A 24,073-nucleotide genomic window follows, 5' to 3' on the forward strand; every position below is an offset into this window, starting at 1 on the left:
CTACAAACTAACTACATGTAGTTCTCAAATGCATGGTATTACAGTTGGTATTAGCAAGGTAAATATATTACTTGGCATTAATAGCGACGCGTACATTTTTTAAATAATGTTGGGCGTGCAACAGGGTAGTATCTTGTTACAGCTAATGTTCAACGCGCTTCTTTCGATTTTTTATATCAAAGTCATTCGAATGATATGCAACACTAAATGGAGGGGAAATAGGTCTTGTAGGAATTTATGTTAATTTGTGACACTTAGTGTCTTCTTTGACTAGTAAAAGGCCTACATCACCTGCAAGGACGTATATGAGAAGGATAAGTCACACTGGGTTTTGGGGAAGTCCGAGGCAGGCGCTTTTGTGTTTGTGCACTGACCGTGATGTTGGGCGACGACTGATTTTCCTTTGATATCCGCCGGCGCAGCCTTTGATGTAGCTTGCGGGTGCGAGGGTTACCGTCTTACTTTCTGAAGCGGTGCTGTCATTTCATGGGCTGTCAATTTTTTTTAACGGAAATTTAAGACATATCCCCTAAATATTCCGTCTTTAAAGCAAGTTATAAACGTCGTGAAATTTAATAAACTCTACAATGGTGTTTCGTTTGACTCGATAAGACAAGTATTTATTGAGAAAAACGGTTTTTATTCCTGGTTCATAGGCGTCTCGCGTGGTGTTTAGTAATGTAAAGAGACAGACACGAATCCTCCTCACTTATATGATCACCTGGTATTAGCTTAGGAGTCTTTTTACAAGGATTTAAAACAATTCTTCATGCTATCGGACTAAATATATTCTAAAATAACTTAATTTTATTAGTACATGTATATAGGGGGATTTAAATAGTGTCTCTCTGGTATATAAATGTATTTTATATCAAAATTTCGCATTTCAAACGGAGAATAAGCCATCTGTAAGATTACAGCAACATTGCAATATTCATTCCCTCAAGAAAGGTGTGTCCCCCCAAATACAAAATCATAAAGAAAAAAATAGATTCTAAATCGTTTTAAAATATTTCACTGATTCATTTCAAAGGTATTCAAAATAAATACAGTAAAATATAAGCAATAGATACTGTATAGGTAAATCGTATCAAATACAGTAGCTCATGGAAGATAAATCAGTGGAGAAAACCGCAAAAATGGAAGCCGGTTTCTTCAGCTTTTTATTATTATATATATGACGTCATAATTCCAATAGATTTAGAGTTGCCGCCCTTGCTTGTAACGGAACCCCGGATGTTCTCCATTGTGTTTACCTGTCAACTGGAAGTTCTAGAAATTACGTCGGTATAACATACATAGAGTGTACTTGTTGAAACTCTACTTTAATTTAACAAAATGCTTGGTGGGTCCTTGTTTAGGTCAATGGAAGAAGATCCATTTTTCGCGTAAGTAGCATTCTTTTGAAATCAAGTTCGATGACAGCTGGACATTTCGCATTTTCGGCTCCTCGCCAAGACACATGTTGACATTTTCTTGCCAAAGGGCAAAGCTAGGTGTCACGAAAGTGTGATACAGACATGTTTAGCTGTAATAAAATATGGGATTTGTTTAAAATCTTGTTGTAATACATACATCATTTCCACCTACAACGTTACTCCCCCCTCCCCCATTTGCTTTTTAAAATATATATATACGTACTGTATGGAAAAAAGATGTGTACTGTAAATATGATCAGCGATATATTTCTGTATCAGTATGTTTCTACTATCCGTTACATTTGCACTCATCGTAAAGCAAGATTATACAATTCTTATTTTAGTGTCTGCATGCATGTATGTATGTGATAAAATGTACTAGTAATATAAATCGTCTGTAACGTCATTGTACCCAAATTGATACCAATACACGTAAGGAGGGAGGACCCCATATCGTTCATTCTCCACTAAATGTACAAATTCCATTATTAAGTGTCCTCTATCAATATCGGGACTTAAAAACCATGTTTGTATATCATGTTTGTTTCACACGTAAAATATATTGATTGATCTTCGAAAATAATCAAGTGTGGTTCCTCGGACCAATTAAGATTTTTCTCATCATCACATTAAATATGGCTCTCGTGACGAATTTCGACTGTCCTCTTAAGCTATAATGTATTTCATAAATCAACTGTGACTAAGGAAATGGGTAAATGTTACATTTTTTTCTATCATATCATAGATATTAGCATACGCAATGAGAATAGACAAGTATTGGCACACAAAATGCTTAGATATTTTTTTATATAACTCATTTTATCATTGTCACAAACTATGCTGGCAGATACGTTACAAACAAATAAAATCATGTGCACAATTAATGTATTATCAAATGTCCACGTTTTTTTTCGGGATAATGAACTTTAATATGTAAACTAACTTTAAACTTTATGACAAGGACACATCAATTAACAATTAAATGGACAGGTGCGATCTAATCTTGAAAATATACATGTTACGCAACGACATCAACAGATACGTTACTACTATGTACTTGATTACCTAAGATGCCACTTTCCCACAGAGATAAATTCACATCACAGTTTGAAAAGTATATAATACTAAGTGTTACAATGTTTGTGGTTTGGTCGACAAGTCACACGGTGTCATTTAAATGATGAGAGGGATTAGTGTCGGTCAGTACGTTACCGACAGATACGTTATGGAAAAATACCCATATCGACAGAAATTCTCACGCTTGTCATAAAACATTCGAAATTAGCTTAACCACGTGTCAAGTGTCTGAGAGTTTGTCAATAGTTTACAAGCGGGAAGATTCGTTGTGTTGCCAGTGTTGGGAAACTCGAAATAAGAAAAACCTTTACTTTCCTTTAGTATATACCTGTACATAGTAACATATATATACATTTCTGATGATAATCACGTGATTTCTAACACTAGTTAGCTGTATTGATTAAGCTATTAGGTATATAATTAATTGTTAAATGTATAAATCACATATCAAAATAGTAACGTATCTGGTATAAAAGATCACGTATCTGTTTGATAAAAGATGTACCGTTAACTCTAATATTTAGTGTAAAACTAATAAAAATAGTGTTACATCGACTAATTCAAATACATTTTATAGCCAGATATTGTTAGAATGTTTGTTATACTAATGATACGGTAATGTGATATATAAACATGAAATAACGTATCTGTTTATTTGGTAACGTACCTGTCATATTTGGTAACGGATCTGTACTTTTGTACGTAAACCTTAATTTGAGTGAACTTGGTTTCATTTGTAGCAATTTGTTTCAGACTAGATATGGTAAGAAAATGTAAGTTTATGGTTGTTTGTGACAATCAAGTATGACGGAGACTGATATGTTTCTCGGGTGAAGGAAGGCGAGGACACAATGAGAATGAATTATTCCTTTTCTTCATGTCAAAAAACATCAACAAAGGACAAGTGAGGTTTCGTTGGCCAAAAATATCAGACGAACCGTTTATCCTGAGTTATCACATCTACCTGTCAGCCGTGCGGGTCGTTTTTTCCCAATTAAATGACAAGAACGCTGAAACCATCCGCAGTCAATGGGAATCGATGTAGACAGATACGTTACCAATATGGTACAAACATAATCATCTCTTCATCGACGCCGCTTTCAATAGTTTTGATCTATCGTTTGATAATTTCGATGTTGTAGTTTTGACTACAAGTTTTGAAGCAGATTCTTGTTATTGAATTCGGTTTTTTTCCTAATACTTCATAAAGATATATACCCAGAAAACAGATACGTTATCGCTGCTAATTTACGCAAAAATCATCTAAAGTATTGCAGAGAAGTGAAATCGCTGAAAAGTACGTTTTCTTTGATGCATTTGACGAATTTATAAAACAGAAAAACATAATAATCCTGTCAGATTTCTACAGTCATATATTAAGTATATTGTAACATATACGTTACTGCTTAAAGCAGGATTTTAATGTCATATACAGTAATTTGTGATTTATACAAATACAAAATTACTGACATGTACTGATGCAGATAAAGATACAGTTTGATAATAAGGAAAAATATAGAAACAAAATACTTTGGTACTATTGTTATATGAAACTATTCGAGCACACTTATGAATCATACAAACCAATATTCACGAATGAACTTTTCATAACTGCAATTGATAAAGACAAGTTGCTTTCGAGACGGACAAATGGCTTTGAATGGAAAGAAAAGTCCAAAACCAAAGCAAAAATTCAGTTAAAGTGTATATTTTGTGGCATTTCTAATGACAAACCTCAACTTAGTTCATTTTAACAAAGTCACGTATCTGTTCTTTACCAAAATATGATGGTTGACTGTAACAATTATAACTTTTCTTTGAGTAAAGATAGGAGCCAGCCCTTTTGGATTTAAAAAGTAGAGATATTTGCCAAACAAATGACAATACATAAGACCTTTGTTTTCAATTTTCATATTTTATGTTTTCATTTCTGAAAACATGCAAATTAGTGGAGAATGAACGATATGACATTTGTTGCTTGGTGTGCTTCACCTTTTTCTGTTTTGTTTTGAACAAAAGCATACAAACTTTATTTTTATGCTTTGTTTTTCTTATTACAGTGCTTATTTTTATTGTTAGAACGATTAATATCATGTCTCGAAATTTCTAGATTTGTGGCATGATGTGTACCCAAATTGATACACAGCAAGAAAAAATGTATAAAATTAAGAAAAATCAATTTATATAGATTTTTGTGATTTTACTTTATAAAGGGGACGTAGTTGCGTTTATTATAACAAGTTATACGGAATACAGCTATGCATTTTACTGTAAAAATTGTACACAAGTGTTTATTAACAACAGTACCTGTGCTAATTTGGTACCCCGTAACACAACGTAATGACTTGTATGATATATTCAATGATTTTAATTCAGTTTGCTGTGGCATTCACCTAATTTATTGACCACTATCAATTATAGATATGTAAAAAACTACAAACATAATTATTCAATCCAAAATACTTGTTTGATGCAAATGACTAAATAAAAAATAATGGCAACTGTAATCCATTTACTACAGAAATTCAGAGTTATCATTTTCAAAGTTATCTTTCAGAGAAAATAACTGTAATTCTAAATTGTGTTCGAATCTGAAACTCTAAATTTTGATCTGACATGGCTATAGTTATTGTTAAACCACAGTTATTGTTAAACCACAGATTCAAACCGCAGATTCTTTGATTTAATAAGTATCAATTAACAGTTAGTTATATCATTATCTTCCCAAAGATGTATCATCTATGAATAGTAATGATTGATTATATAAAAGGGTGATAACTCGACAGATGGTCATGAATTTTAAATATAAACCTGTACATGTCATTATTATACTCTATGCATATACATGTACTTCATTTTTTATACTTTTGAATGACATTAATCACGAAAACTACAGACTTAAATATATATAATCTTTTCTGTACAGTGGGCACATGGAACACATGAGAAGGATGGATTCCTTGTTCGCTGATCCTTTTGGCATGATGCGGTCCCAGCCAGGCCAAAGACAGCTTGAAGGACCAAGAAATAGAGGCCGGGCCACAGGACATCAAAATGCCATGGTCCCCCATGGCTTCATGGACCCCATGGATATGTTTGGAGGCATCGATAGCATGTTTAATAACATGAGGAAGAACATGCAGATGATGGGACAACAGTTTGTAAGCTTATTTTAAAGGCATTTTGAAAGTCTGATATTTTTAACTGATTGGCATTGCATTAGTATTAAATGAGACTAAATTTTGCTTCCTCCTGTTTTTACTTTCATCCATAGTAAGTGGGTTTTTTATAAAATTAATCAAATAAAAATCTAATCTAATATGTGTATTTATGAATAAGTTCATGTTGTAAGTTCTGTATCAGTTAATATTGCTATGACTGTGAAATCCACTATCGATAATTAAGTACATTTTACCAGGTTAGTGATCAGCTATCAATTACAACAAATTCCATGAGAAGTTTTGTGAGGTCCAGTTTTATTATATTTATTTTGTGTTACAGGGTAACATGCAGGCCGACCCCAATTCCCACAGCTTTAGCCAGACTTCATTCATGTCCTACTCCAATGTACCAGGTCAGGGACAGCCTAAAATGTACCAAGCTTCATCATCCACACGCACAGCTCCTGGTGGGGTAAGTCTACTCTATCCAGATATAAATAGCTAGGGCTGCCTTGATACGGCAGAAGCGTACCACAATATATTGTGATCCACAATGCAACAACTGTATTGTGGTATGTATTGCGATGTTTTGACCTTAACATAAATGGTGTTTATTTTATATATGTTCCATAATAAAAACCCTCTTTACATCATACAAACATACAATGCTATGTTATGTAGTTGAGTAACAAAAATACTCCAATGTAAGGTTCTTGTTTACGAATCTGTTTGAGAAAAATCTAGGCTACAGACGATCACAACCTAATACAATAACTTAACATGATTTGTCTGCAAATATTTACACATCAATTTTGAACCTAAATAACAAACAAATTTACATACATTTATCCTGGCAAAATAAGCTTACAATCGTGATTAAACTTCAAAGGGCTGATTATTGGCTTGCAGTGTTGTTTTGACACGTGATGAAGCCTGAAATAGCTGGCAAAAACTCTACCGCCTGTAGCCATATACATTCACTGGGCCTTAAATAATTGAACCATAAGTTAACTAGTAAATGTTATTGGTGAGTGAATCATGTGTCCCATAAGTTACAGAAGACCATACAGGTGAGGTTTTCTAGGCGGCTCCAATTTGTTCTACAAGAAGATATCTTGTGGCCATGGTTGAGTCATCAAGTTCCCTCAAATGTGATTCTGGCTTTTTCATCTAAGTTGTTATGCAATATGAATGATGTAAATTAAAAGTTTTGCTATTATAACTTGCATTTAAGGTTGTAACTTCAAACATGTATCATCACATGTACAATAGTGTAACAAATGCTGTGTCTACATGTAACTTTTTGCATCTTTAGGTGAGAGAAGTACAAAAAACTATGAGAGATTCTGAAAGGGGCATAGAGAAGATGGCTATTGGTCACCACATAAATGAAAGAGGTCATGTGATTGAGCAGTCTCGTAACCACAAAACTGGCCAACACGATCGCAATGAAGATCTCATCAATCTCGACGATGGTAGGAACAATTTACACGTATTGGTCTGATATTTGGGATATGACTAATTAGACTGTTGTGGGTAATATCTGTTGATTTCTTATAATCAGCATTATAGACAAGAATCACTACTATATTTATCTCTGAATTGATATGACAAGAGTTGTTGCTGCATTAGCTTAACACATGTTTACAATGAACACATTTACATTAAATTTATGGTTAAACTTATAACAGTCTTTTTCATTCACCATTAAAGTTCTTATTAGGTATTTTTAGTGTGTGTGTATATAGCAAACTATTGCCTATAAAATTAATTTTGTGTGTCCCTAGAGGTTCATTATAAACATGTTTTAACGTATATCTCTAAATTGATAGGACAAGTGTTGCTGCTATATCTCTAAATTACTTCGTGTTTTCTGAAGTACATGGTTGATATATTTATGCAGATTCCAAACATGCATTCAATGAAGAATGGCAGGGAAAAATGAGAAAACAGAGAGTGGATAGAAGCCGTCTAGACTATGCGAGACGAGGAGAGCGCTCAAATGACCACCGACAGGAGCGATCAGAGCGCCATGGGAATGGACGTCAGCTCGCCATCGAAAGTCCCAGGGACCATGCCCAGCGAGACACTAGGAGGCCTGAACGTCGATATCGGGACAGAGAATAAACTACGTCATGTGTGATTGGTTTATACGGTAAGTGATTCGAACATTAGGTTTAGAGTCTTGGTGTATACGGTAAGCGATTGGAACATTAGGTTTAGATTCCTGGTTTATACGGTAAGTGATGGGAACATTAGGTTTAGATTCCTGGTTTATACGGTAAGCGATTGGAACATTAGGTTTAGATTCCTGGTTTATACGGTAAGTGATTGGAACATTAGGTTTAGATTCCTGGTTTATACGGTAAGCGATTGGAACATTAGGTTTAGATTCCTGGTTTATATGGTAAGTGATTGGAACATTAGGTTTAGATTCCTGGTTTATACGGTAAGCGATTGGAACATAAGATTTAGGTCCCTGGTTTATACGGTAAGCGATTGGAACATTAGGTTTAGATTCCTGGTTTATACGGTAAATGATTGGAACATTAGGTTTAGATTCCTGGTTTATACGGTAAGTGATAGGAACATTAGATTTAGATTCCTGGTTTATACGGTAAACGATTGGATCATTAGGTTTAGATTCCTGGTTTATACTGTAAGCGATTGGAACATTAGGTTTAGATTCCTGGTTTATACGGTAAGTGATAGGAACATTAGGTTTAGATTTCTGGTTTATACAGTAAACGATTGGAACATTAGGTTTAGATTCCTGGTTAATACGGTAAGCGATTGGAACATTAGGTTTAGATTCCTGGTTTATACGGTAAGTGATAGGAACATTAGGTTTAGATTCCTGGTTTATACGGTAAACGATTGGAACATTAGGTTTAGATTCCTGGTTTATACGGTAAGCGATTGGAACATTAGGTTTAGATTCCTGGTTTATACGGTAAGCAATGGGAACATTAGGTTTAGAGTCTTGGTGTATACGGTAAGTGATTGGAACATTAGGTTTAGGTTTAGATTCCTGGTTTATATGGTAAGCGATTGGAACATTAGATTTAGGTCCCTGGTTTATACGGTAAGCGATTGGAACATTAGGTTTAGATTCCTGGTTTATACGGTAAGCGATGGGAACATTAGGTTTAGATTCCTGGTTTATACGGTAAGTGATTGGAACATTAGGTTTAGATTCCTGGTTTATACGGTAAGTGATAGGAACATTAGGTTTAGATTCCTGGTTTATATGGTAAGCGATTGGAACAATTAGGTTTAGATTCCTGGTTTATATGGTAAGCGATTGGAACATTAGGTTTAGATTCCTGGTTTATACGGTAAGCGATTGGAACATTAGGTTTAGATTCCTGGTTTATACGGTAAGCGATTGGAACATTAGGTTTAGATTCCTGGTTTATACGGTAAGCGATTGGAACATTAGGTTTAGATTCCTGGTTTATACGGTAAGCGATTGGAACATTAGGTTGATTGGATGAATTGATTCTGTTATGGTAAGCGATTGGAACATTAGGTTTAGATTCCTGGTTTATACGGTAAGCGATTGGAACATTAGGTTTAGATTCCTGGTTTATACGGTAAGCGATTGGAACATTAGGTTTAGATTCCTGGTTTAACGGTAAGCGATTAACATTAGGTTTAGTCCTGGTTTATACGGTAAGCGATTGGAACATTAGGTTTAGATTCCTGGTTTATACGGTAAGCGATTGGAACATTAGGTTTAAGAGACATAGGTTAGATCCTGGTTTATACGGTAAGCGATTGGAACATTAGGTTTAGATTCCTGGTTTATACGGTAAGTGATTGGAACATTAGGTTTAGATTCCTGGTTTATACGGTAAGTGATTGGAACATTAGGTTTAGATTCCTGGTTTATACGGTAAGCGATTGGAACATTAGGTTTAGATTCCTGGTTTTATACGGTAAGCGATTGGAACATTAGGTTTAGATTCCTGGTTTATACGGTAAGTGATTGGAACATTAGGTTTAGATTCCTGGTTTATACGGTAAGTGATTGGAACATTAGGTTTAGATTCCTGGTTTATACGGTAAGCGATTGGAACATTAGGTTTAGACTCCTGGTTTATACGGTAAGTGATTGGAACATTAGGTTTAGATTCCTGGTTTATACGGTAAGCGATTGGAACATTAGGTTTAGATTCCTGGTTTATACGGTAAGTGATTGGAACATTAGGTTTAGATTCCTGGTTTTATACGGTAAGTGATTGGAACATTAGGTTTAGATTCCTGGTTTATAGGTGGATTGGAACATTAGGTTTAGATTCCTGGTTTATACGGTAAGCGATTGGAACATTAGGTTTAGTTCCTGGTTTATACGGTAAGCGATTGGAACATTAGGTTTAGATTCCTGGTTTATACGGTAAGCGATTGGAACATTAGGTTTAGATTCCTGGTTTATACGGTAAGCGATTGGAACATTAGGTTTAGATTCCTGGTTTATACGGTAAGCGATTGGAACATTAGGTTTAGATTCCTGGTTTATACGGTAAGGATTGGAACATTAGGTTTAGATTCCTGGTTTATATGGTAAGCGATTGGAACATTAGGTTTAGATTCCTGGTTTATACGGTAAGCGATTGGAACATTAGGTTTAGATTCCTGGTTTATACGGTAAGCGATTGGAACATTAGGTTTAGATTCCTGGTTTTATACGGTAAGTGATTGGAACATTAGGTTTAGATTCCTGGTTTATACGGTAAGCGATTGGAACATTAGGTTTAGATTCCTGGTTTATACGGTAAGCGATTGGAACATTAGGTTTAGATTCCTGGTTTATACGGTAAGCGATTGGAACATTAGGTTTAGATTCCTGGTTTATACGGTAAGCGATTGGAACATTAGGTTTAGATTCCTGGTTTATACGGTAAGCGATTGGAACATTAGGTTTAGATTCCTGGTTTATACGGTAAGTGATTGGAACATTAGGTTTAGATTCCTGGTTTATACGGTAAGCGATTGGAACATTAGGTTTAGATTCCTGGTTTATACGGTAAGCGATTGGAACATTAGGTTTAGATTCCTGGTTTATACGGTAAGCGATTGGAACATTAGGTTTAGATTCCTGGTTTATACGGTAAGCGATTGGAACATTAGGTTTAGATTCCTGGTTTATACGGTAAGCGATTGGAACATTAGGTTTAGATTCCTGGTTTATACGGTAAGTGATTGGAACATTAGGTTTAGATTCCTGGTTTTATACGGTAAGCGATTGGAACATTAGGTTTAGATTCCTGGTTTATACGGTAAGCGATTGGAACATTAGGTTTAGATTCCTGGTTTATACGGTAAGTGATTGGAACATTAGGTTTAGATTCCTGGTTTATACGGTAAGCGATTGGAACATTAGGTTTAGATTCCTGGTTTATACGGTAAGCGATTGGAACATTAGGTTTAGATTCCTGGTTTATACGGTAAGCGATTGGAACATTAGGTTTAGATTCCTGGTTTATACGGTAAGCGATTGGAACATTAGGTTTAGATTCCTGGTTTATACGGTAAGCGATTGGAACATTAGGTTTAGATTCCTGGTTTATACGGTAAGCGATTGGAACATTAGGTTTAGATTCCTGGTTTATACGGTAAGCGATTGGAACATTAGGTTTAGATTCCTGGTTTATACGGTAAGCGATTGGAACATTAGGTTTAGATTCCTGGTTTATACGGTAAGCGATTGGAACATTAGGTTTAGATTCCTGGTTTATACGGTAAGCGATTGGAACATTAGGTTTAGATTCCTGGTTTATACGGTAAGCGATTGGAACATTAGGTTTAGATTCCTGGTTTATACGGTAAGCGATTGGAACATTAGGTTTAGATTCCTGGTTTATACGGTAAGCGATTGGAACATTAGGTTTAGATTCCTGGTTTATACGGTAAGCGATTGGAACATTAGGTTTAGTTCCTGGTTTATACGGTAAGCGATTGGAACATTAGGTTTAGATTCCTGGTTTATACGGTAAGCGATTGGAACATTAGGTTTAGATTCCTGGTTTATACGGTAAGCGATTGGAACATTAGGTTTAGATTCCTGGTTTATACGGTAAGCGATTGGAACATTAGGTTTAGATTCCTGGTTTATACGGTAAGCGATTGGAACATTAGGTTTTGATTCCTGGTTTATACGGTAAGCGATTGGAACATTAGGTTTAGATTCCTGGTTTATACGGTAAGCGATTGGAACATTAGGTTTAGATTCCTGGTTTATACGGTAAGTGATTGGAACATTAGGTTTAGATTCCTGGTTTATACGGTAAGCGATTGGAACATTAGGTTTAGATTCCTGGTTTATACGGTAAGCGATTGGAACATTAGGTTTAGATTCCTGGTTTATACGGTAAGCGATTGGAACATTAGGTTTAGATTCCTGGTTTATACGGTAAGCGATTGGAACATTAGGTTTAGATTCCTGGTTTATACGGTAAGCGATTGGAACATTAGGTTTAGATTCCTGGTTTATACGGTAAGTGATTGGAACATTAGGTTTAGATTCCTGGTTTATACGGTAAGTGATTGGAACATTAGGTTTAGATTCCTGGTTTATACGGTAAGTGATTGGAACATTAGGTTTAGATTCCTGGTTTATACGGTAAGCGATTGGAACATTAGGTTTAGATTCCTGGTTTATACGGTAAGCGATTGGAACATTAGGTTTAGATTCCTGGTTTATACGGTAAGCGATTGGAACATTAGGTTTAGATTCCTGGTTTATACGGTAAGCGATTGGAACATTAGGTTTAGATTCCTGGTTTATACGGTAAGCGATTGGAACATTAGGTTTAGATTCCTGGTTTATACGGTAAGCGATTGGAACATTAGGTTTAGATTCCTGGTTTATACGGTAAGCGATTGGAACATTAGGTTTAGATTCCTGGTTTATACGGTAAGCGATTGGAACATTAGGTTTAGATTCCTGGTTTATACGGTAAGTGATTGGAACATTAGGTTTAGATTCCTGGTTTATACGGTAAGCGATTGGAACATTAGGTTTAGATTCCTGGTTTATACGGTAAGCGATTGGAACATTAGGTTTAGATTCCTGGTTTATACGGTAAACGATTGGAACATTAGGTTTAGATTCCTGGTTTATACGGTAAGCGATTGGAACATTAGGTTTAGATTCCTGGTTTATACGGTAAGCGATGGAACATTAGGTTTAGATTCCTGGTTTATACGGTAAGTGATTGGAACATTAGGTTTAGATTCCTGGTTTATACGGTAAGTGATTGGAACATTAGGTTTAGATTCCTGGTTTATACGGTAAGCGATTGGAACATTAGGTTTAGATTCCTGGTTTATACGGTAAGCGATTGGAACATTAGGTTTAGATTCCTGGTTTATACGGTAAGCGATTGGAACATTAGGTTTAGATTCCTGGTTTATACGGTAAGCGATTGGAACATTAGGTTTAGATTCCTGGTTTATACGGTAAGCGATTGGAACATTAGGTTTAGATTCCTGGTTTATACGGTAAGCGATTGGAACATTAGGTTTAGATTCCTGGTTTATACGGTAAGCGATTGGAACATTAGGTTTAGATTCCTGGTTTATACGGTAAACGATTGGAACATTAGGTTTAGATTCCTGGTTTATACGGTAAGCGATTGGAACATTAGGTTTAGATTCCTGGTTTATACGGTAAGCGATTGGAACATTAGGTTTAGATTCCTGGTTTATACGGTAAGCGATTGGAACATTAGGTTTAGATTCCTGGTTTATACGGTAAGCGATTGGAACATTAGGTTTAGATTCCTGGTTTATACGGTAAGCGATTGGAACATTAGGTTTAGATTCCTGGTTTATACGGTAAACGATTGGAACATTAGGTTTAGATTCCTGGTTTATACGGTAAGCGATTGGAACATTAGGTTTAGATTCCTGGTTTATACGGTAAGCGATTGGAACATTAGGTTTAGATTCCTGGTTTATACGGTAAGCGATTGGAACATTAGGTTTAGATTCCTGGTTTATACGGTAAGTGATTGGAACATTAGGTTTAGATTCCTGGTTTATATGGTAAGCGATTGGAACATTAGGTTTAGATTCCTGGTTTATACGGTAAGCGATTGGAACATTAGGTTTAGATTCCTGGTTTATACGGTAAGCGATTGGAACATTAGGTTTAGATTCCTGGTTTATATACGGTAAGCGATTGGAACATTAGGTTTAGATTCCTGGTTTATACGGTAAGCGATTGGAACATTAGGTTTGATTCCTGGTTTATACGGTAAGCGATTGGAACATTAGGTTTAGATTCCTGGTTTATACGGTAAGCGATTGGAACATTAGGTTTAGATTCCTGGTTTATACGGTAAGCGATTGGAACATTAGGTTTAGATTCCTGGTTTATACGGTAAGCGATTGGAACATTAGGTTTAGATTCCTGGTTTATACGGTAAGCGATTGGAACATTAGGTTTAGATTCCTGGTTTATACGGTAAGCGATTGGAACATTAGGTTTAGATTCCTGGTTTATACGGTAAGCGATTGGAACATTAGGTTTAGATTCCTGGTTTATACGGTAAGCGATTGGAACATTAGGTTTAGATTCCTGGTTTATACGGTAAGCGATTGGAACATTAGGTTTAGATTCCTGGTTTATACGGTAAGCGATTGGAACATTAGGTTTAGATTCCTGGTTTATACGGTAAGCGATTGGAACATTAGGTTTAGATTCCTGGTTTATACGGTAAGCGATTGGAACATTAGGTTTAGATTCCTGGTTTATACGGTAAGCGATTGGAACATTAGGTTTAGATTCCTGGTTTATATGGTAAGCGATTGGAACATTAGGTTTAGATTCCTGGTTTATATGGTAAGCGATTGGAACATTAGGTTTAGATTCCTGGTTTATACGGTAAGCGATTGGAACATTAGGTTTAGATTCCTGGTTTATACGGTAAGCGATTGGAACATTAGGTTTAGATTCCTGGTTTATACGGTAAGTGATTGGAACATTAGGTTTAGATTCCTGGTTTATACGATAAGTGATTGGAACATTAGATTTAGGTCCCTGGTTTATACGATAAGTGATTGGAACATTAGATTTAGATTCCTGGTTTATACGGTAAGCGATTGGAACATTAGGTTTAGATTCCTGGTTTATACGGTAAGCGATTGGAACATTAGGTTTAGATTCCTGGTTTATACGGTAAGCGATTGGAACATTAGGTTTAGATTCCTGGTTTATACGGTAAGCGATTGGAACATTAGGTTTAGATTCCTGGTTTATACGGTAAGCGATTGGAACATTAGGTTTAGATTCCTGGTTTATACGGTAAGCGATTGGAACATTAGGTTTAGATTCCTGGTTTTTATACGGTAAGCGATTGGAACATTAGGTTTAGATTCCTGGTTTATACGGTAAGCGATTGGAACATTAGGTTTAGATTCCTGGTTTATACGGTAAGCGATTGGAACATTAGGTTTAGATTCCTGGTTTATACGGTAAGCGATTGGAACATTAGGTTTAGATTCCTGGTTTATACGGTAAGCGATTGGAACATTAGGTTTAGATTCCTGGTTTATACGGTAAGCGATTGGAACATTAGGTTTAGATTCCTGGTTTTATACGTTAGTTGGTAAGCGATTGGAACATTAGGTTTAGATTCCTGGTTTATACGGTAAGCGATTGGAACATTAGGTTTAGATTCCTGGTTTATACGGTAAGCGATTGGAACATTAGGTTTAGATTCCTGGTTTATACGGTAAGCGATTGGAACATTAGGTTTAGATTCCTGGTTTATACGGTAAGCGATTGGAACATTAGGTTTAGATTCCTGGTTTATACGGTAAGCGATTGGAACATTAGGTTTAGATTCCTGGTTTATACGGTAAGCGATTGGAACATTAGGTTTAGATTCCTGGTTTATACGGTAAGCGATTGGAACATTAGGTTTAGATTCCTGGTTTATATGGTAAGCGATTGGAACATTAGGTTTAGATTCCTGGTTTATACGGTAAGCGATTGGAACATTAGGTTTAGATTCCTGGTTTATACGGTAAGCGATTGGAACATTAGGTTTAGATTCCTGGTTTATATGGTAAGCGATTGGAACATTAGGTTTAGATTCCTGGTTTATACGGTAAGCGATTGGAACATTAGGTTTAGATTCCTGGTTTATACGGTAAGCGATTGGAACATTAGGTTTAGATTCCTGGTTTATACGGTAAGCGATTGGAACATTAGGTTTAGATTCCTGGTTTATACGGTAAGCGATTGGAACATTAGGTTTAGATTCCTGGTTTATACGGTAAGCGATTGGAACATTAGGTTTAGATTCCTGGTTTATACGGTAAGCGATTGGAACATTAGGTTTAGATTCCTGGTTTATACGGTAAGCGATTGGAACATTAGGTTTAGATTCCTGGTTTATACGGTAAGTGATTGGAACATTAGGTTTAGATTCCTGGTTTATACGGTAAGCGATTGGAACATTAGGTTTAGATTCCTGGTTTATACGGTAAGCGATTGGAACATTAGGTTTAGATTCCTGGTTTATACGGTAAGCGATTGGAACATTAGGTTTAGATTCCTGGTTTATACGGTAAGCGATTGGAACATTAGGTTTAGATTCCTGGTTTATACGGTAAGCGATTGGAACATTAGGTTTAGATTCCTGGTTTATACGGTAAGCGATTGGAACATTAGGTTTAGATTCCTGGTTTATACGGTAAGCGATTGGAACATTAGGTTTAGATTCCTGGTTTATACGGTAAGCGATTGGAACATTAGGTTTAGATTCCTGGTTTATACGGTAAGCGATTGGAACATTAGGTTTAGATTCCTGGTTTATACGGTAAGCGATTGGAACATTAGGTTTAGATTCCTGGTTTATACGGTAAGCGATTGGAACATTAGGTTTAGATTCCTGGTTTATACGGTAAGCGATTGGAACATTAGGTTTAGATTCCTGGTTTATACGGTAAGCGATTGGAACATTAGGTTTAGATTCCTGGTTTATACGGTAAGCGATTGGAACATTAGGTTTAGATTCCTGGTTTATACGGTAAGCGATTGGAACATTAGGTTTAGATTCCTGGTTTATACGGTAAGTGATTGGAACATTAGGTTTAGATTCCTGGTTTATACGGTAAGTGATTGGAACATTAGGTTTAGATTCCTGGTTTATATGGTAAGCGATTGGAACATTAGGTTTAGATTCCTGGTTTATACGGTAAACGATTGGAACATTAGGTTTAGATTCCTGGTTTATACGGTAAGCGATTGGAACATTAGGTTTAGATTCCTGGTTTATACGGTAAGCGATTGGAACATTAGGTTTAGATTCCTGGTTTATACGGTAAGCGATGGGAACATTAGATTTAGATTCCTGGTTTATACGGTAAACGATTGGAACATTAGGTTTAGATTCCTGGTTTATACGGTAAGTGATTGGAACATTAGGTTTAGATTCCTGGTTTATATGGTAAGTGATTGGAACATTAGGTTTAGATTCCTGGTTTATATGGTAAGTGATTGGAACATTAGGTTTAGATTCCTGGTTTATATGGTAAGTGATTGGAACATTAGGTTTAGATTCCTGGTTTATACGGTAAGTGATTGGAACATTAGGTTTAGATTCCTGGTTTATACGGTAAGCGATTGGAACATTAGATTTAGATTCCTGGTTTATACGGTAAGCGATTGGAACATTAGGTTTAGATTCCTGGTTTATACGGTAAGTGATTGGAACATTAGGTTTAGATTCCTGGTTTATATGGTAAGGTGATTGAACATTAGGTTTAGATTCCTGGTTTATACGGTAAGTGATTGGAACATTAGGTTTAGATTCCTGGTTTATATGGTAAGTGATTGGAACATTAGGTTTAGATTCCTGGTTTATATGGTAAGTGATTGGAACATTAGGTTTAGATTCCTGGTTTATACGGTAAGTGATTGGAACATTAGTTTAGATTCCTGGTTTATACGGTAAGCGATTGGAACATTAGATTTAGGTCCCTGGTTTATACGGTAAGTGATTGGAACATTAGGTTTAGATTCCTTTTCATCTACATTTAATTGATACAGAAATTTAACTTAGAAGATGATGAAATGATCCAAACCAATTACAATATTAAAGTGGTTTGTATAGTATTTCTTATGCTAAACATTCATATGTAATAACCTGCTTCTAACTTGTATCTGTTTGTATCTTTGGATCTCCATTTTATTTTTTGTATGTTTTATTATGCCTACTAGGTAAACATGCTGTAATTTCATTGGTTTTACAGATGATAGTAAGAAGAAAGTAGAATGAAAGCCAGCCCCACCGACGGAATCTTGTGATACAGACTAAAGGAAAGCAGGACTCTCCTGTGTATCCTCCCTAACAGCCATAGTCAGCTAGTAACATGTCTATCCACTTAACTGTAGAACAGATAGTGAAATTATAATTTTTGTAAAATGTATTCTTGAACTGTTCTGTTTTATTAAAATGGTAAGTTGAAAAATGTTGACATCTTTTATTGGTGATGGCATGTTTTTATTTTTCCCCACTAAAGAATAATTTTAAATTGGCAGCCATTTTGTGGGTTTAATGATTAATGTATGTGTCATCTGGCCTTACATGTTAGGACGACCTATACTCAATGTACTTTAGTCTCGGCTGTCATGTTTATGGCAATGCATTTAACTTTTAATATTTAAACTAACTTAAATATTTAATTGTGTGGTTATCAACATTCGGCTACCAGATACCTGACCAAAAAATTTGGGGTCTGACCAAAATCAAGGCCAATCCTGCCTCCATATATATAAACTATTTTTTCCCAGTTTTATTGGTATCATTTAGCAAAAAATGTTTGCAGTTATTTTAAGAAAGAAAGTATGTGTTATACGTTGTATGATGTATTTAGGAAGTCGGATGACTGATGAAAATTTTGGGCCAGTTAATTCATTATTTATCTCCTGAATATATTAACATGAAATTTCAGTAAGCGTTTTTCAACTTTCCAGCATTATATTTTGGGATTTTTCCTGGGGATAATTTATTGTTTTATTTCTTTATTTCCAACAGACTAAAACATGGGAGTCTCATCAAGGAAGTTGATTTTGTCACTTATTACCTCCCTTTGTTTGAAGTTTGATGCAAACCTTTCTTAATGTTATGCAATCAGAAATCCTAATGGCAAAGTTCGCGAATATTTTCGAATTATTTAATATGTAGATGTGTCTGTATAGTGTCAGCACTATAACATATTTATGTTGTTGTATTTTACTTTCCATTTATTATATATTATGTGTTTTGTTAAATGTAGGGTGTGATCTCTGAAGGTACCTTATAATTAGCCAACACAATTAAAATGATGATGATCATGGTGATGAAAGTTTGGAAACCTACGGACATAGTTGTCAACAATAATCTATTTGACATTTTCCGAGACAGAGTCAGGGTATCCCTGTGTTTATTAAATTTAACTGCTCTAAGTACACTAAAGTGGCCAGAAATCCACAACACTGTACTCACTATTATTACACTGTATCATGTTGTTTGATCTCTATCATTATAAATGGACCCATTCACTGCTATGAAGTATGCAGTACTATAATTATTGTTTTCACTGTCTTTAACTTAAAACTTTTACTGGGTTTATCTGCCATGGTTAATTTGAGCAACTTTTGTTGCTACTTTTTGTGCCATTTTTACTGTGTTTCATGAATGCTGATTATTTTTTTATGCTGTATTATCAGCTGTTTCACCAATGAAAGAGCAATTTAGATATGATCAAGCTCAGAAGTAAGCTTGCAATTTGATTACATTCTCATTTTACATGTATCTTCATGAGTTATCCTATATTGGTAGTATATTGGAATTAAATGATTGTATGATTATCATTGTTGTATTTGGAGGTCATAGGGGATATTGTATTTAGGTCCTGAATTTGTAATTTAGGTAAACCCTGTTTAATGTTGTAAAATACTAGAACATTCGAGAAATATGAGCTTGAATTATGGCATATTGGTATCTTTTCATAAATTTATTAAAAAATTCTATTTGATATTACCAAATTCCTTTTATAGCATTTTAAGGTAGTTTAACTTGAAATTGACATTGAATATTAAATGTAAATAATAAGTGAAGAGAAACAAAATAGAAATCTGACAAATAATTTGCAGACAGTTCATTCTGCTCATTTTTTTCATATATTTTGTACGTGTTGTGAAAGTAGCATGTAAGATGGTGAATATTCTTTATTTTGATCTCAGGTTTTGGTGATATTTGGAAAAAAATATACATATACTGGTATATTTCAGCCCTTAAGTCCATTAATAGGTCATGGGATTGCTATTGATTATAGAACTAAGAAAAGAAAAGGAGAAAAGAAAGTTAAGATTTTCTATTGCAAATTATCTGCCAGCACAACGAACCCAAAAAATTTACTCAGAACAGATCAGCTTGCCAGTTCTTTCCAAGGAAAACAAATCAGATTGATTTTTCACCCTCAGTAATCTTTTCACTTTATTTAGAATTTCACCCATGTTTACCTTTTGTACAGTGGTATGTGGTTTGAAGTTGGCTTCAATCATGACTTAATTAAAGTATTATAACTACATTGATGTAGAAAACCTTTAAACTGATCTAAAAAAACTAATTTAGAAGAACACTTGCATTAATACACTAGCTTCTACTAATGGTAAATTGTCGATTATGGTGGCGTGAGACACGCTGATTTATGATTCAGTTAGAGGCGAATTAGTTCCTGTTAGACTGCTCGGAGACAAAACGTAATTATATACAGAGCCGAATTAGTGTTCCTGTTAGACTGCTCGGAGACGTAATGATATACCTCAACATTAGCGTACCACAAACAAGATAGTGTCAATCTTATAAAGCCTTGCCATTATTACAACTATACACCTACAGTAACTGGAGTATAGCTTGTATATAAAAATCTGCACTTCTTTTCAGGTTCAAATGGATCAAGTGGGAATTTTTAACTTACCGTATTTCCTTGTGAACAAAATGCCTTGTGTATTTAAGGTAAATAAAATAGATTTCTGTTGATATCAAATATTTTTAATTAACAAGTTGAGATATTCATATTTGAAGACGAATATCCTATGTAAATCAAATGTACAAATATCTGGCATATACCATTTCAAAATGTTTGTAGTTTTATATTCCAGTGTATAGGCAACATGGTACCCAAGATCACAGTTAATATTATTATGTTTGTATTGACTTCCACTGATGAACATTCCTTTTATACTCTTGTAATGTGGAATCGGTTTTTTCAGTCACCTGGATATTTATTTTTGTCATGAATTTAAAATCTGAATATTTATTTAATAATTTCTCGCTGTGATGATAAAACTTTCACAGAAGTATAAAACACCTGTAGTTGTTTATGTAAGGAAGGTATTTTGATCACATATAAATGACTACTGTAATGGAAGACCATTGACAATGAGAAATGTTGTGGTAACACTGTTGTGGTTACATGTATTCCACACATTAATATCCCTATAGTATTCAGGTATGAAGGAATGTTGTTGTTGATTTGGATTTGAAGAGTGAGTTTTTCTTACATTTACACTGATATGATAGATGTGATATTGTATATAGTGGTTTGTAATGATCAATAAACACTTCTTTGTATTCCATATACTCTGGTTTGTTAACTTCTTATCCCTGTTATACCTCTGAAATAAAGATGAGGGGTTTACTGGAATTCCGGCCTATAGTACACCTGTAATGAAGATGAGGGGTTTGGAATCCTGGCCTATAGTACACCTGTAATGAAGGTAAGAGGTTTACTGGGATCCTGGCCTTAAGTCATCCCCGATACTCCAGGGATTGCCATAACTGACGTTATATCCACCCCTGGACTATCTCATAGTAAAATTGAAGACGGTTCAGAAGAAAATTTCTGACCAATCGCAGACCTGCAAAAATTTCCTTTGAAGACTACAGAGAGAGCGACGTCCAACTTCAAAGCCACACAGTCAACCACAGTGTATCGTTATATGGCTCTTTTGATGTACATCAAAGGACTGAATTACCTGTTCTGTCCGGTTACTTCCAGTTTTGCTATGAGATAGTCCAGGGGTGTAGAGATCGTATCTGATCGGAACCCCTGGAGTATCGAGGATGGCCTTAAGTACACTTGTAATGCATGAAGGTGAGGGGTTTACTGGATTCCTGGCCTATAGTACACATGTAATGAAGGTGAGGGGTTTACTGGAATCCTGGCCTATAGTACACATGTAGTGAAGGTGTAAGGTTTACTGGAATCCTAGCTAAACTACACCAGATCAGCAAACTGAGACGGGAGCTGGGATGTTTAAGGAATCGGTTCAGAACTAGGTCGAACAACACGGTGAGGATCGATTTGCAACAGTTGCGAGACGACCTCAGGAAACAACTGAGTTCCCTTCGGAATGTGGAGAACACCAGGAGAAAGATGCAAGAGGCAGCGAAGAAGAGGACTGCATTTGTAGGAACCGCTACAAATTGTCGTCGGGACTTCATGGCGGAGAGAGATCGGGGAAGCTAGAGGCCAATAGACAAGAGATTTAAGAACACCTGCAAGAGACACACTCTGATGCAGATAGGAACACACCGCTCGGAGAGTGTTCCAGAATATCTTTTTCTGAAGAACCATCAATTCCACTCGATAAGAAGGAGCCAACTTGGAAGGAGATCACAGAAGTGGTCAGGAAGGCACGGATGGCATCAGCACCAGGACCTAGCGACATACCATACAAGGTCTACAAGATATGTCCGAGGGATTATTTGTTCAGATAGAGAAGGAATATAAGAACATCACACATTTCAGGACGATTTCTTTACTCAGTGTGGAGGGGAAGATCTTCTTTGCCATACTCGCCAGACGGATGACAACATACAAGACGGCAAATGAATACATTGTTTCATCTGTTCAGAAAGGAGGGGTCCCAGGATTCCCGGGGCGTGTTGAACACACGAGTGCCATCCCCCAGCTCACCAGGGAAGCTAGGATCAAGCTCGGAGACCTCACTGTTATCTTGCCAATGCCTATGGATCAATACCACACCAATTGATCCATGATGCGTTGCAGCACTACCACATCCCGGACCACGTCAAGGGGATAATCAGAAACTATTTCAGCAACATCAAGCTCCGATTCACAGTGGGAGATATGACCACAGCTTGGAAGGGGATCGTCACTAGCTTCACCATTTCGATGATCCTGATCGTTATGGGGATGAACCTGATTATCAAGGCAGCAGACAGAGAAAGAAGAGGCCCGAAGACGTCATCGGGGATTCGGCTACCACCCAACAGAGGCTTCATGGATAATCTGACATTGACTACAACAACACATGTCCAGGCCCGATGGATACTAACTGCACTGGAGGAGACTGTGGAATGGGCAGAAATGAAATTCATACCCAGGAAGTCACAGAGCTTAATCATCACGAGAGGCAGGGTCACGGAGAAGTTCTCGATGCTTATCCATGGCGAAGAGATTCCCTTGGTAGTCAACAACCCGATCAAGTGTCTGGGAAAGTGGTTTGATGCTAGCCTAAATGACTCTAACAACATCAGGCGGCTGCAAGGACAGGTAAAAGAAGGACTCAGAGCGACCGACAAGAAGGACTTCCAGGGAAATTCAAGCCGTGGCTCTACCAGTACGGACTTCTACCTCGTCTGACGTGGCCGCTAACATTGTATGAGGTTACCACAACGACAGTAGAGGCACTGGAAAGAACCATCAGCAAGTTCCTGCGAAGATGGCTAGAAGTACCTGTAGAGCTCATCAGTCAAACTTCAGCTCCCAATTTCATCACTGGTTGAGGAGTTCAAGGTGGCTAACGCAAGACAGGTGATGACTGTGAGGGACGATCAGATCAGACTCGCGGGCATAGGGACGAGAACGGGGAGGAAATTGACTGCAAGCAATGCAGTAGAAGCAGCTGAGAGCCGGCCGCCTGATACATCAAAACATCGTTGGTACAACGTGCGTAGGACGCAACGGACTTGGTCCAAGTCATGTGCAGCGCTGTGGGACATAAGTTAAAGCCGGCAAGAGGAAGATGGTACAGGACAACATCAGGAAAATGGAGGAGGAAATCAGGAAGACCAAAGTGGTGGAGATGGGAGCCCAGGGAGCATGGACGAGGTGCGTAACTACAGACAGAAAACTATCTTGGTCGGACATCTGGCGTTTATAACCTTGCCAAATCCAGTTCTTGATGAGGTCAGTTTACGACCTGCTTCCCTCGCCTAATAACCTCCATAGATGGGGCTTGACTAAGACTCCAGACTGCCAATTGTGCAACCGACCAGGGAACCTTGCGCATGTTCTATCAGGATGCAATGTCGCTCTTACGCAAGGACGCTACAGATAGCGCCATGACAAGGTGCTAAAATAATTGGCTGACATCCTGGAGAG

General features: G+C 36.5%; 1 protein-coding gene across 1 annotated transcript; it reads left to right on the plus strand.

Annotated features, from left to right (window-relative positions):
* The first annotated feature begins 1,206 nt into the window (after positions 1-1,206).
* On the plus strand, positions 1,207-21,301 carry LOC138315353 (myeloid leukemia factor 1-like). The gene is made up of 6 exons (XM_069256315.1): positions 1,207-1,388; positions 5,422-5,656; positions 5,997-6,128; positions 6,972-7,131; positions 7,560-7,811; positions 17,927-21,301. Exons 1-5 carry the CDS (start codon positions 1,339-1,341, stop codon positions 7,781-7,783), a joined length of 801 nt encoding a protein of 266 aa, XP_069112416.1. The 5' UTR covers positions 1,207-1,338; the 3' UTR covers positions 7,784-7,811; positions 17,927-21,301.
* The last annotated feature ends 2,772 nt before the right edge of the window (positions 21,302-24,073 follow it).

Source organism: Argopecten irradians, chromosome 1 (assembly GCF_041381155.1).
Source record: "Argopecten irradians isolate NY chromosome 1, Ai_NY, whole genome shotgun sequence".
NCBI classification, from domain to species: Eukaryota; Metazoa; Mollusca; class Bivalvia; order Pectinida; family Pectinidae; genus Argopecten; species Argopecten irradians.

Coding starts and splice junctions, on each gene's coding strand:
- LOC138315353 (XM_069256315.1), top strand. CDS start 1,339: ATGCTTGGTGGGTCCTTGTTTAGGTCAATGGAAGAAGATCCATTTTTC. Junction 5,657..5,996: donor AGATGATGGGACAACAGTTT/GTAAGCTTATTT, acceptor TTTGTGTTACAG/GGTAACATGCAGGCCGACCC. Junction 6,129..6,971: donor CACGCACAGCTCCTGGTGGG/GTAAGTCTACTC, acceptor TTGCATCTTTAG/GTGAGAGAAGTACAAAAAAC.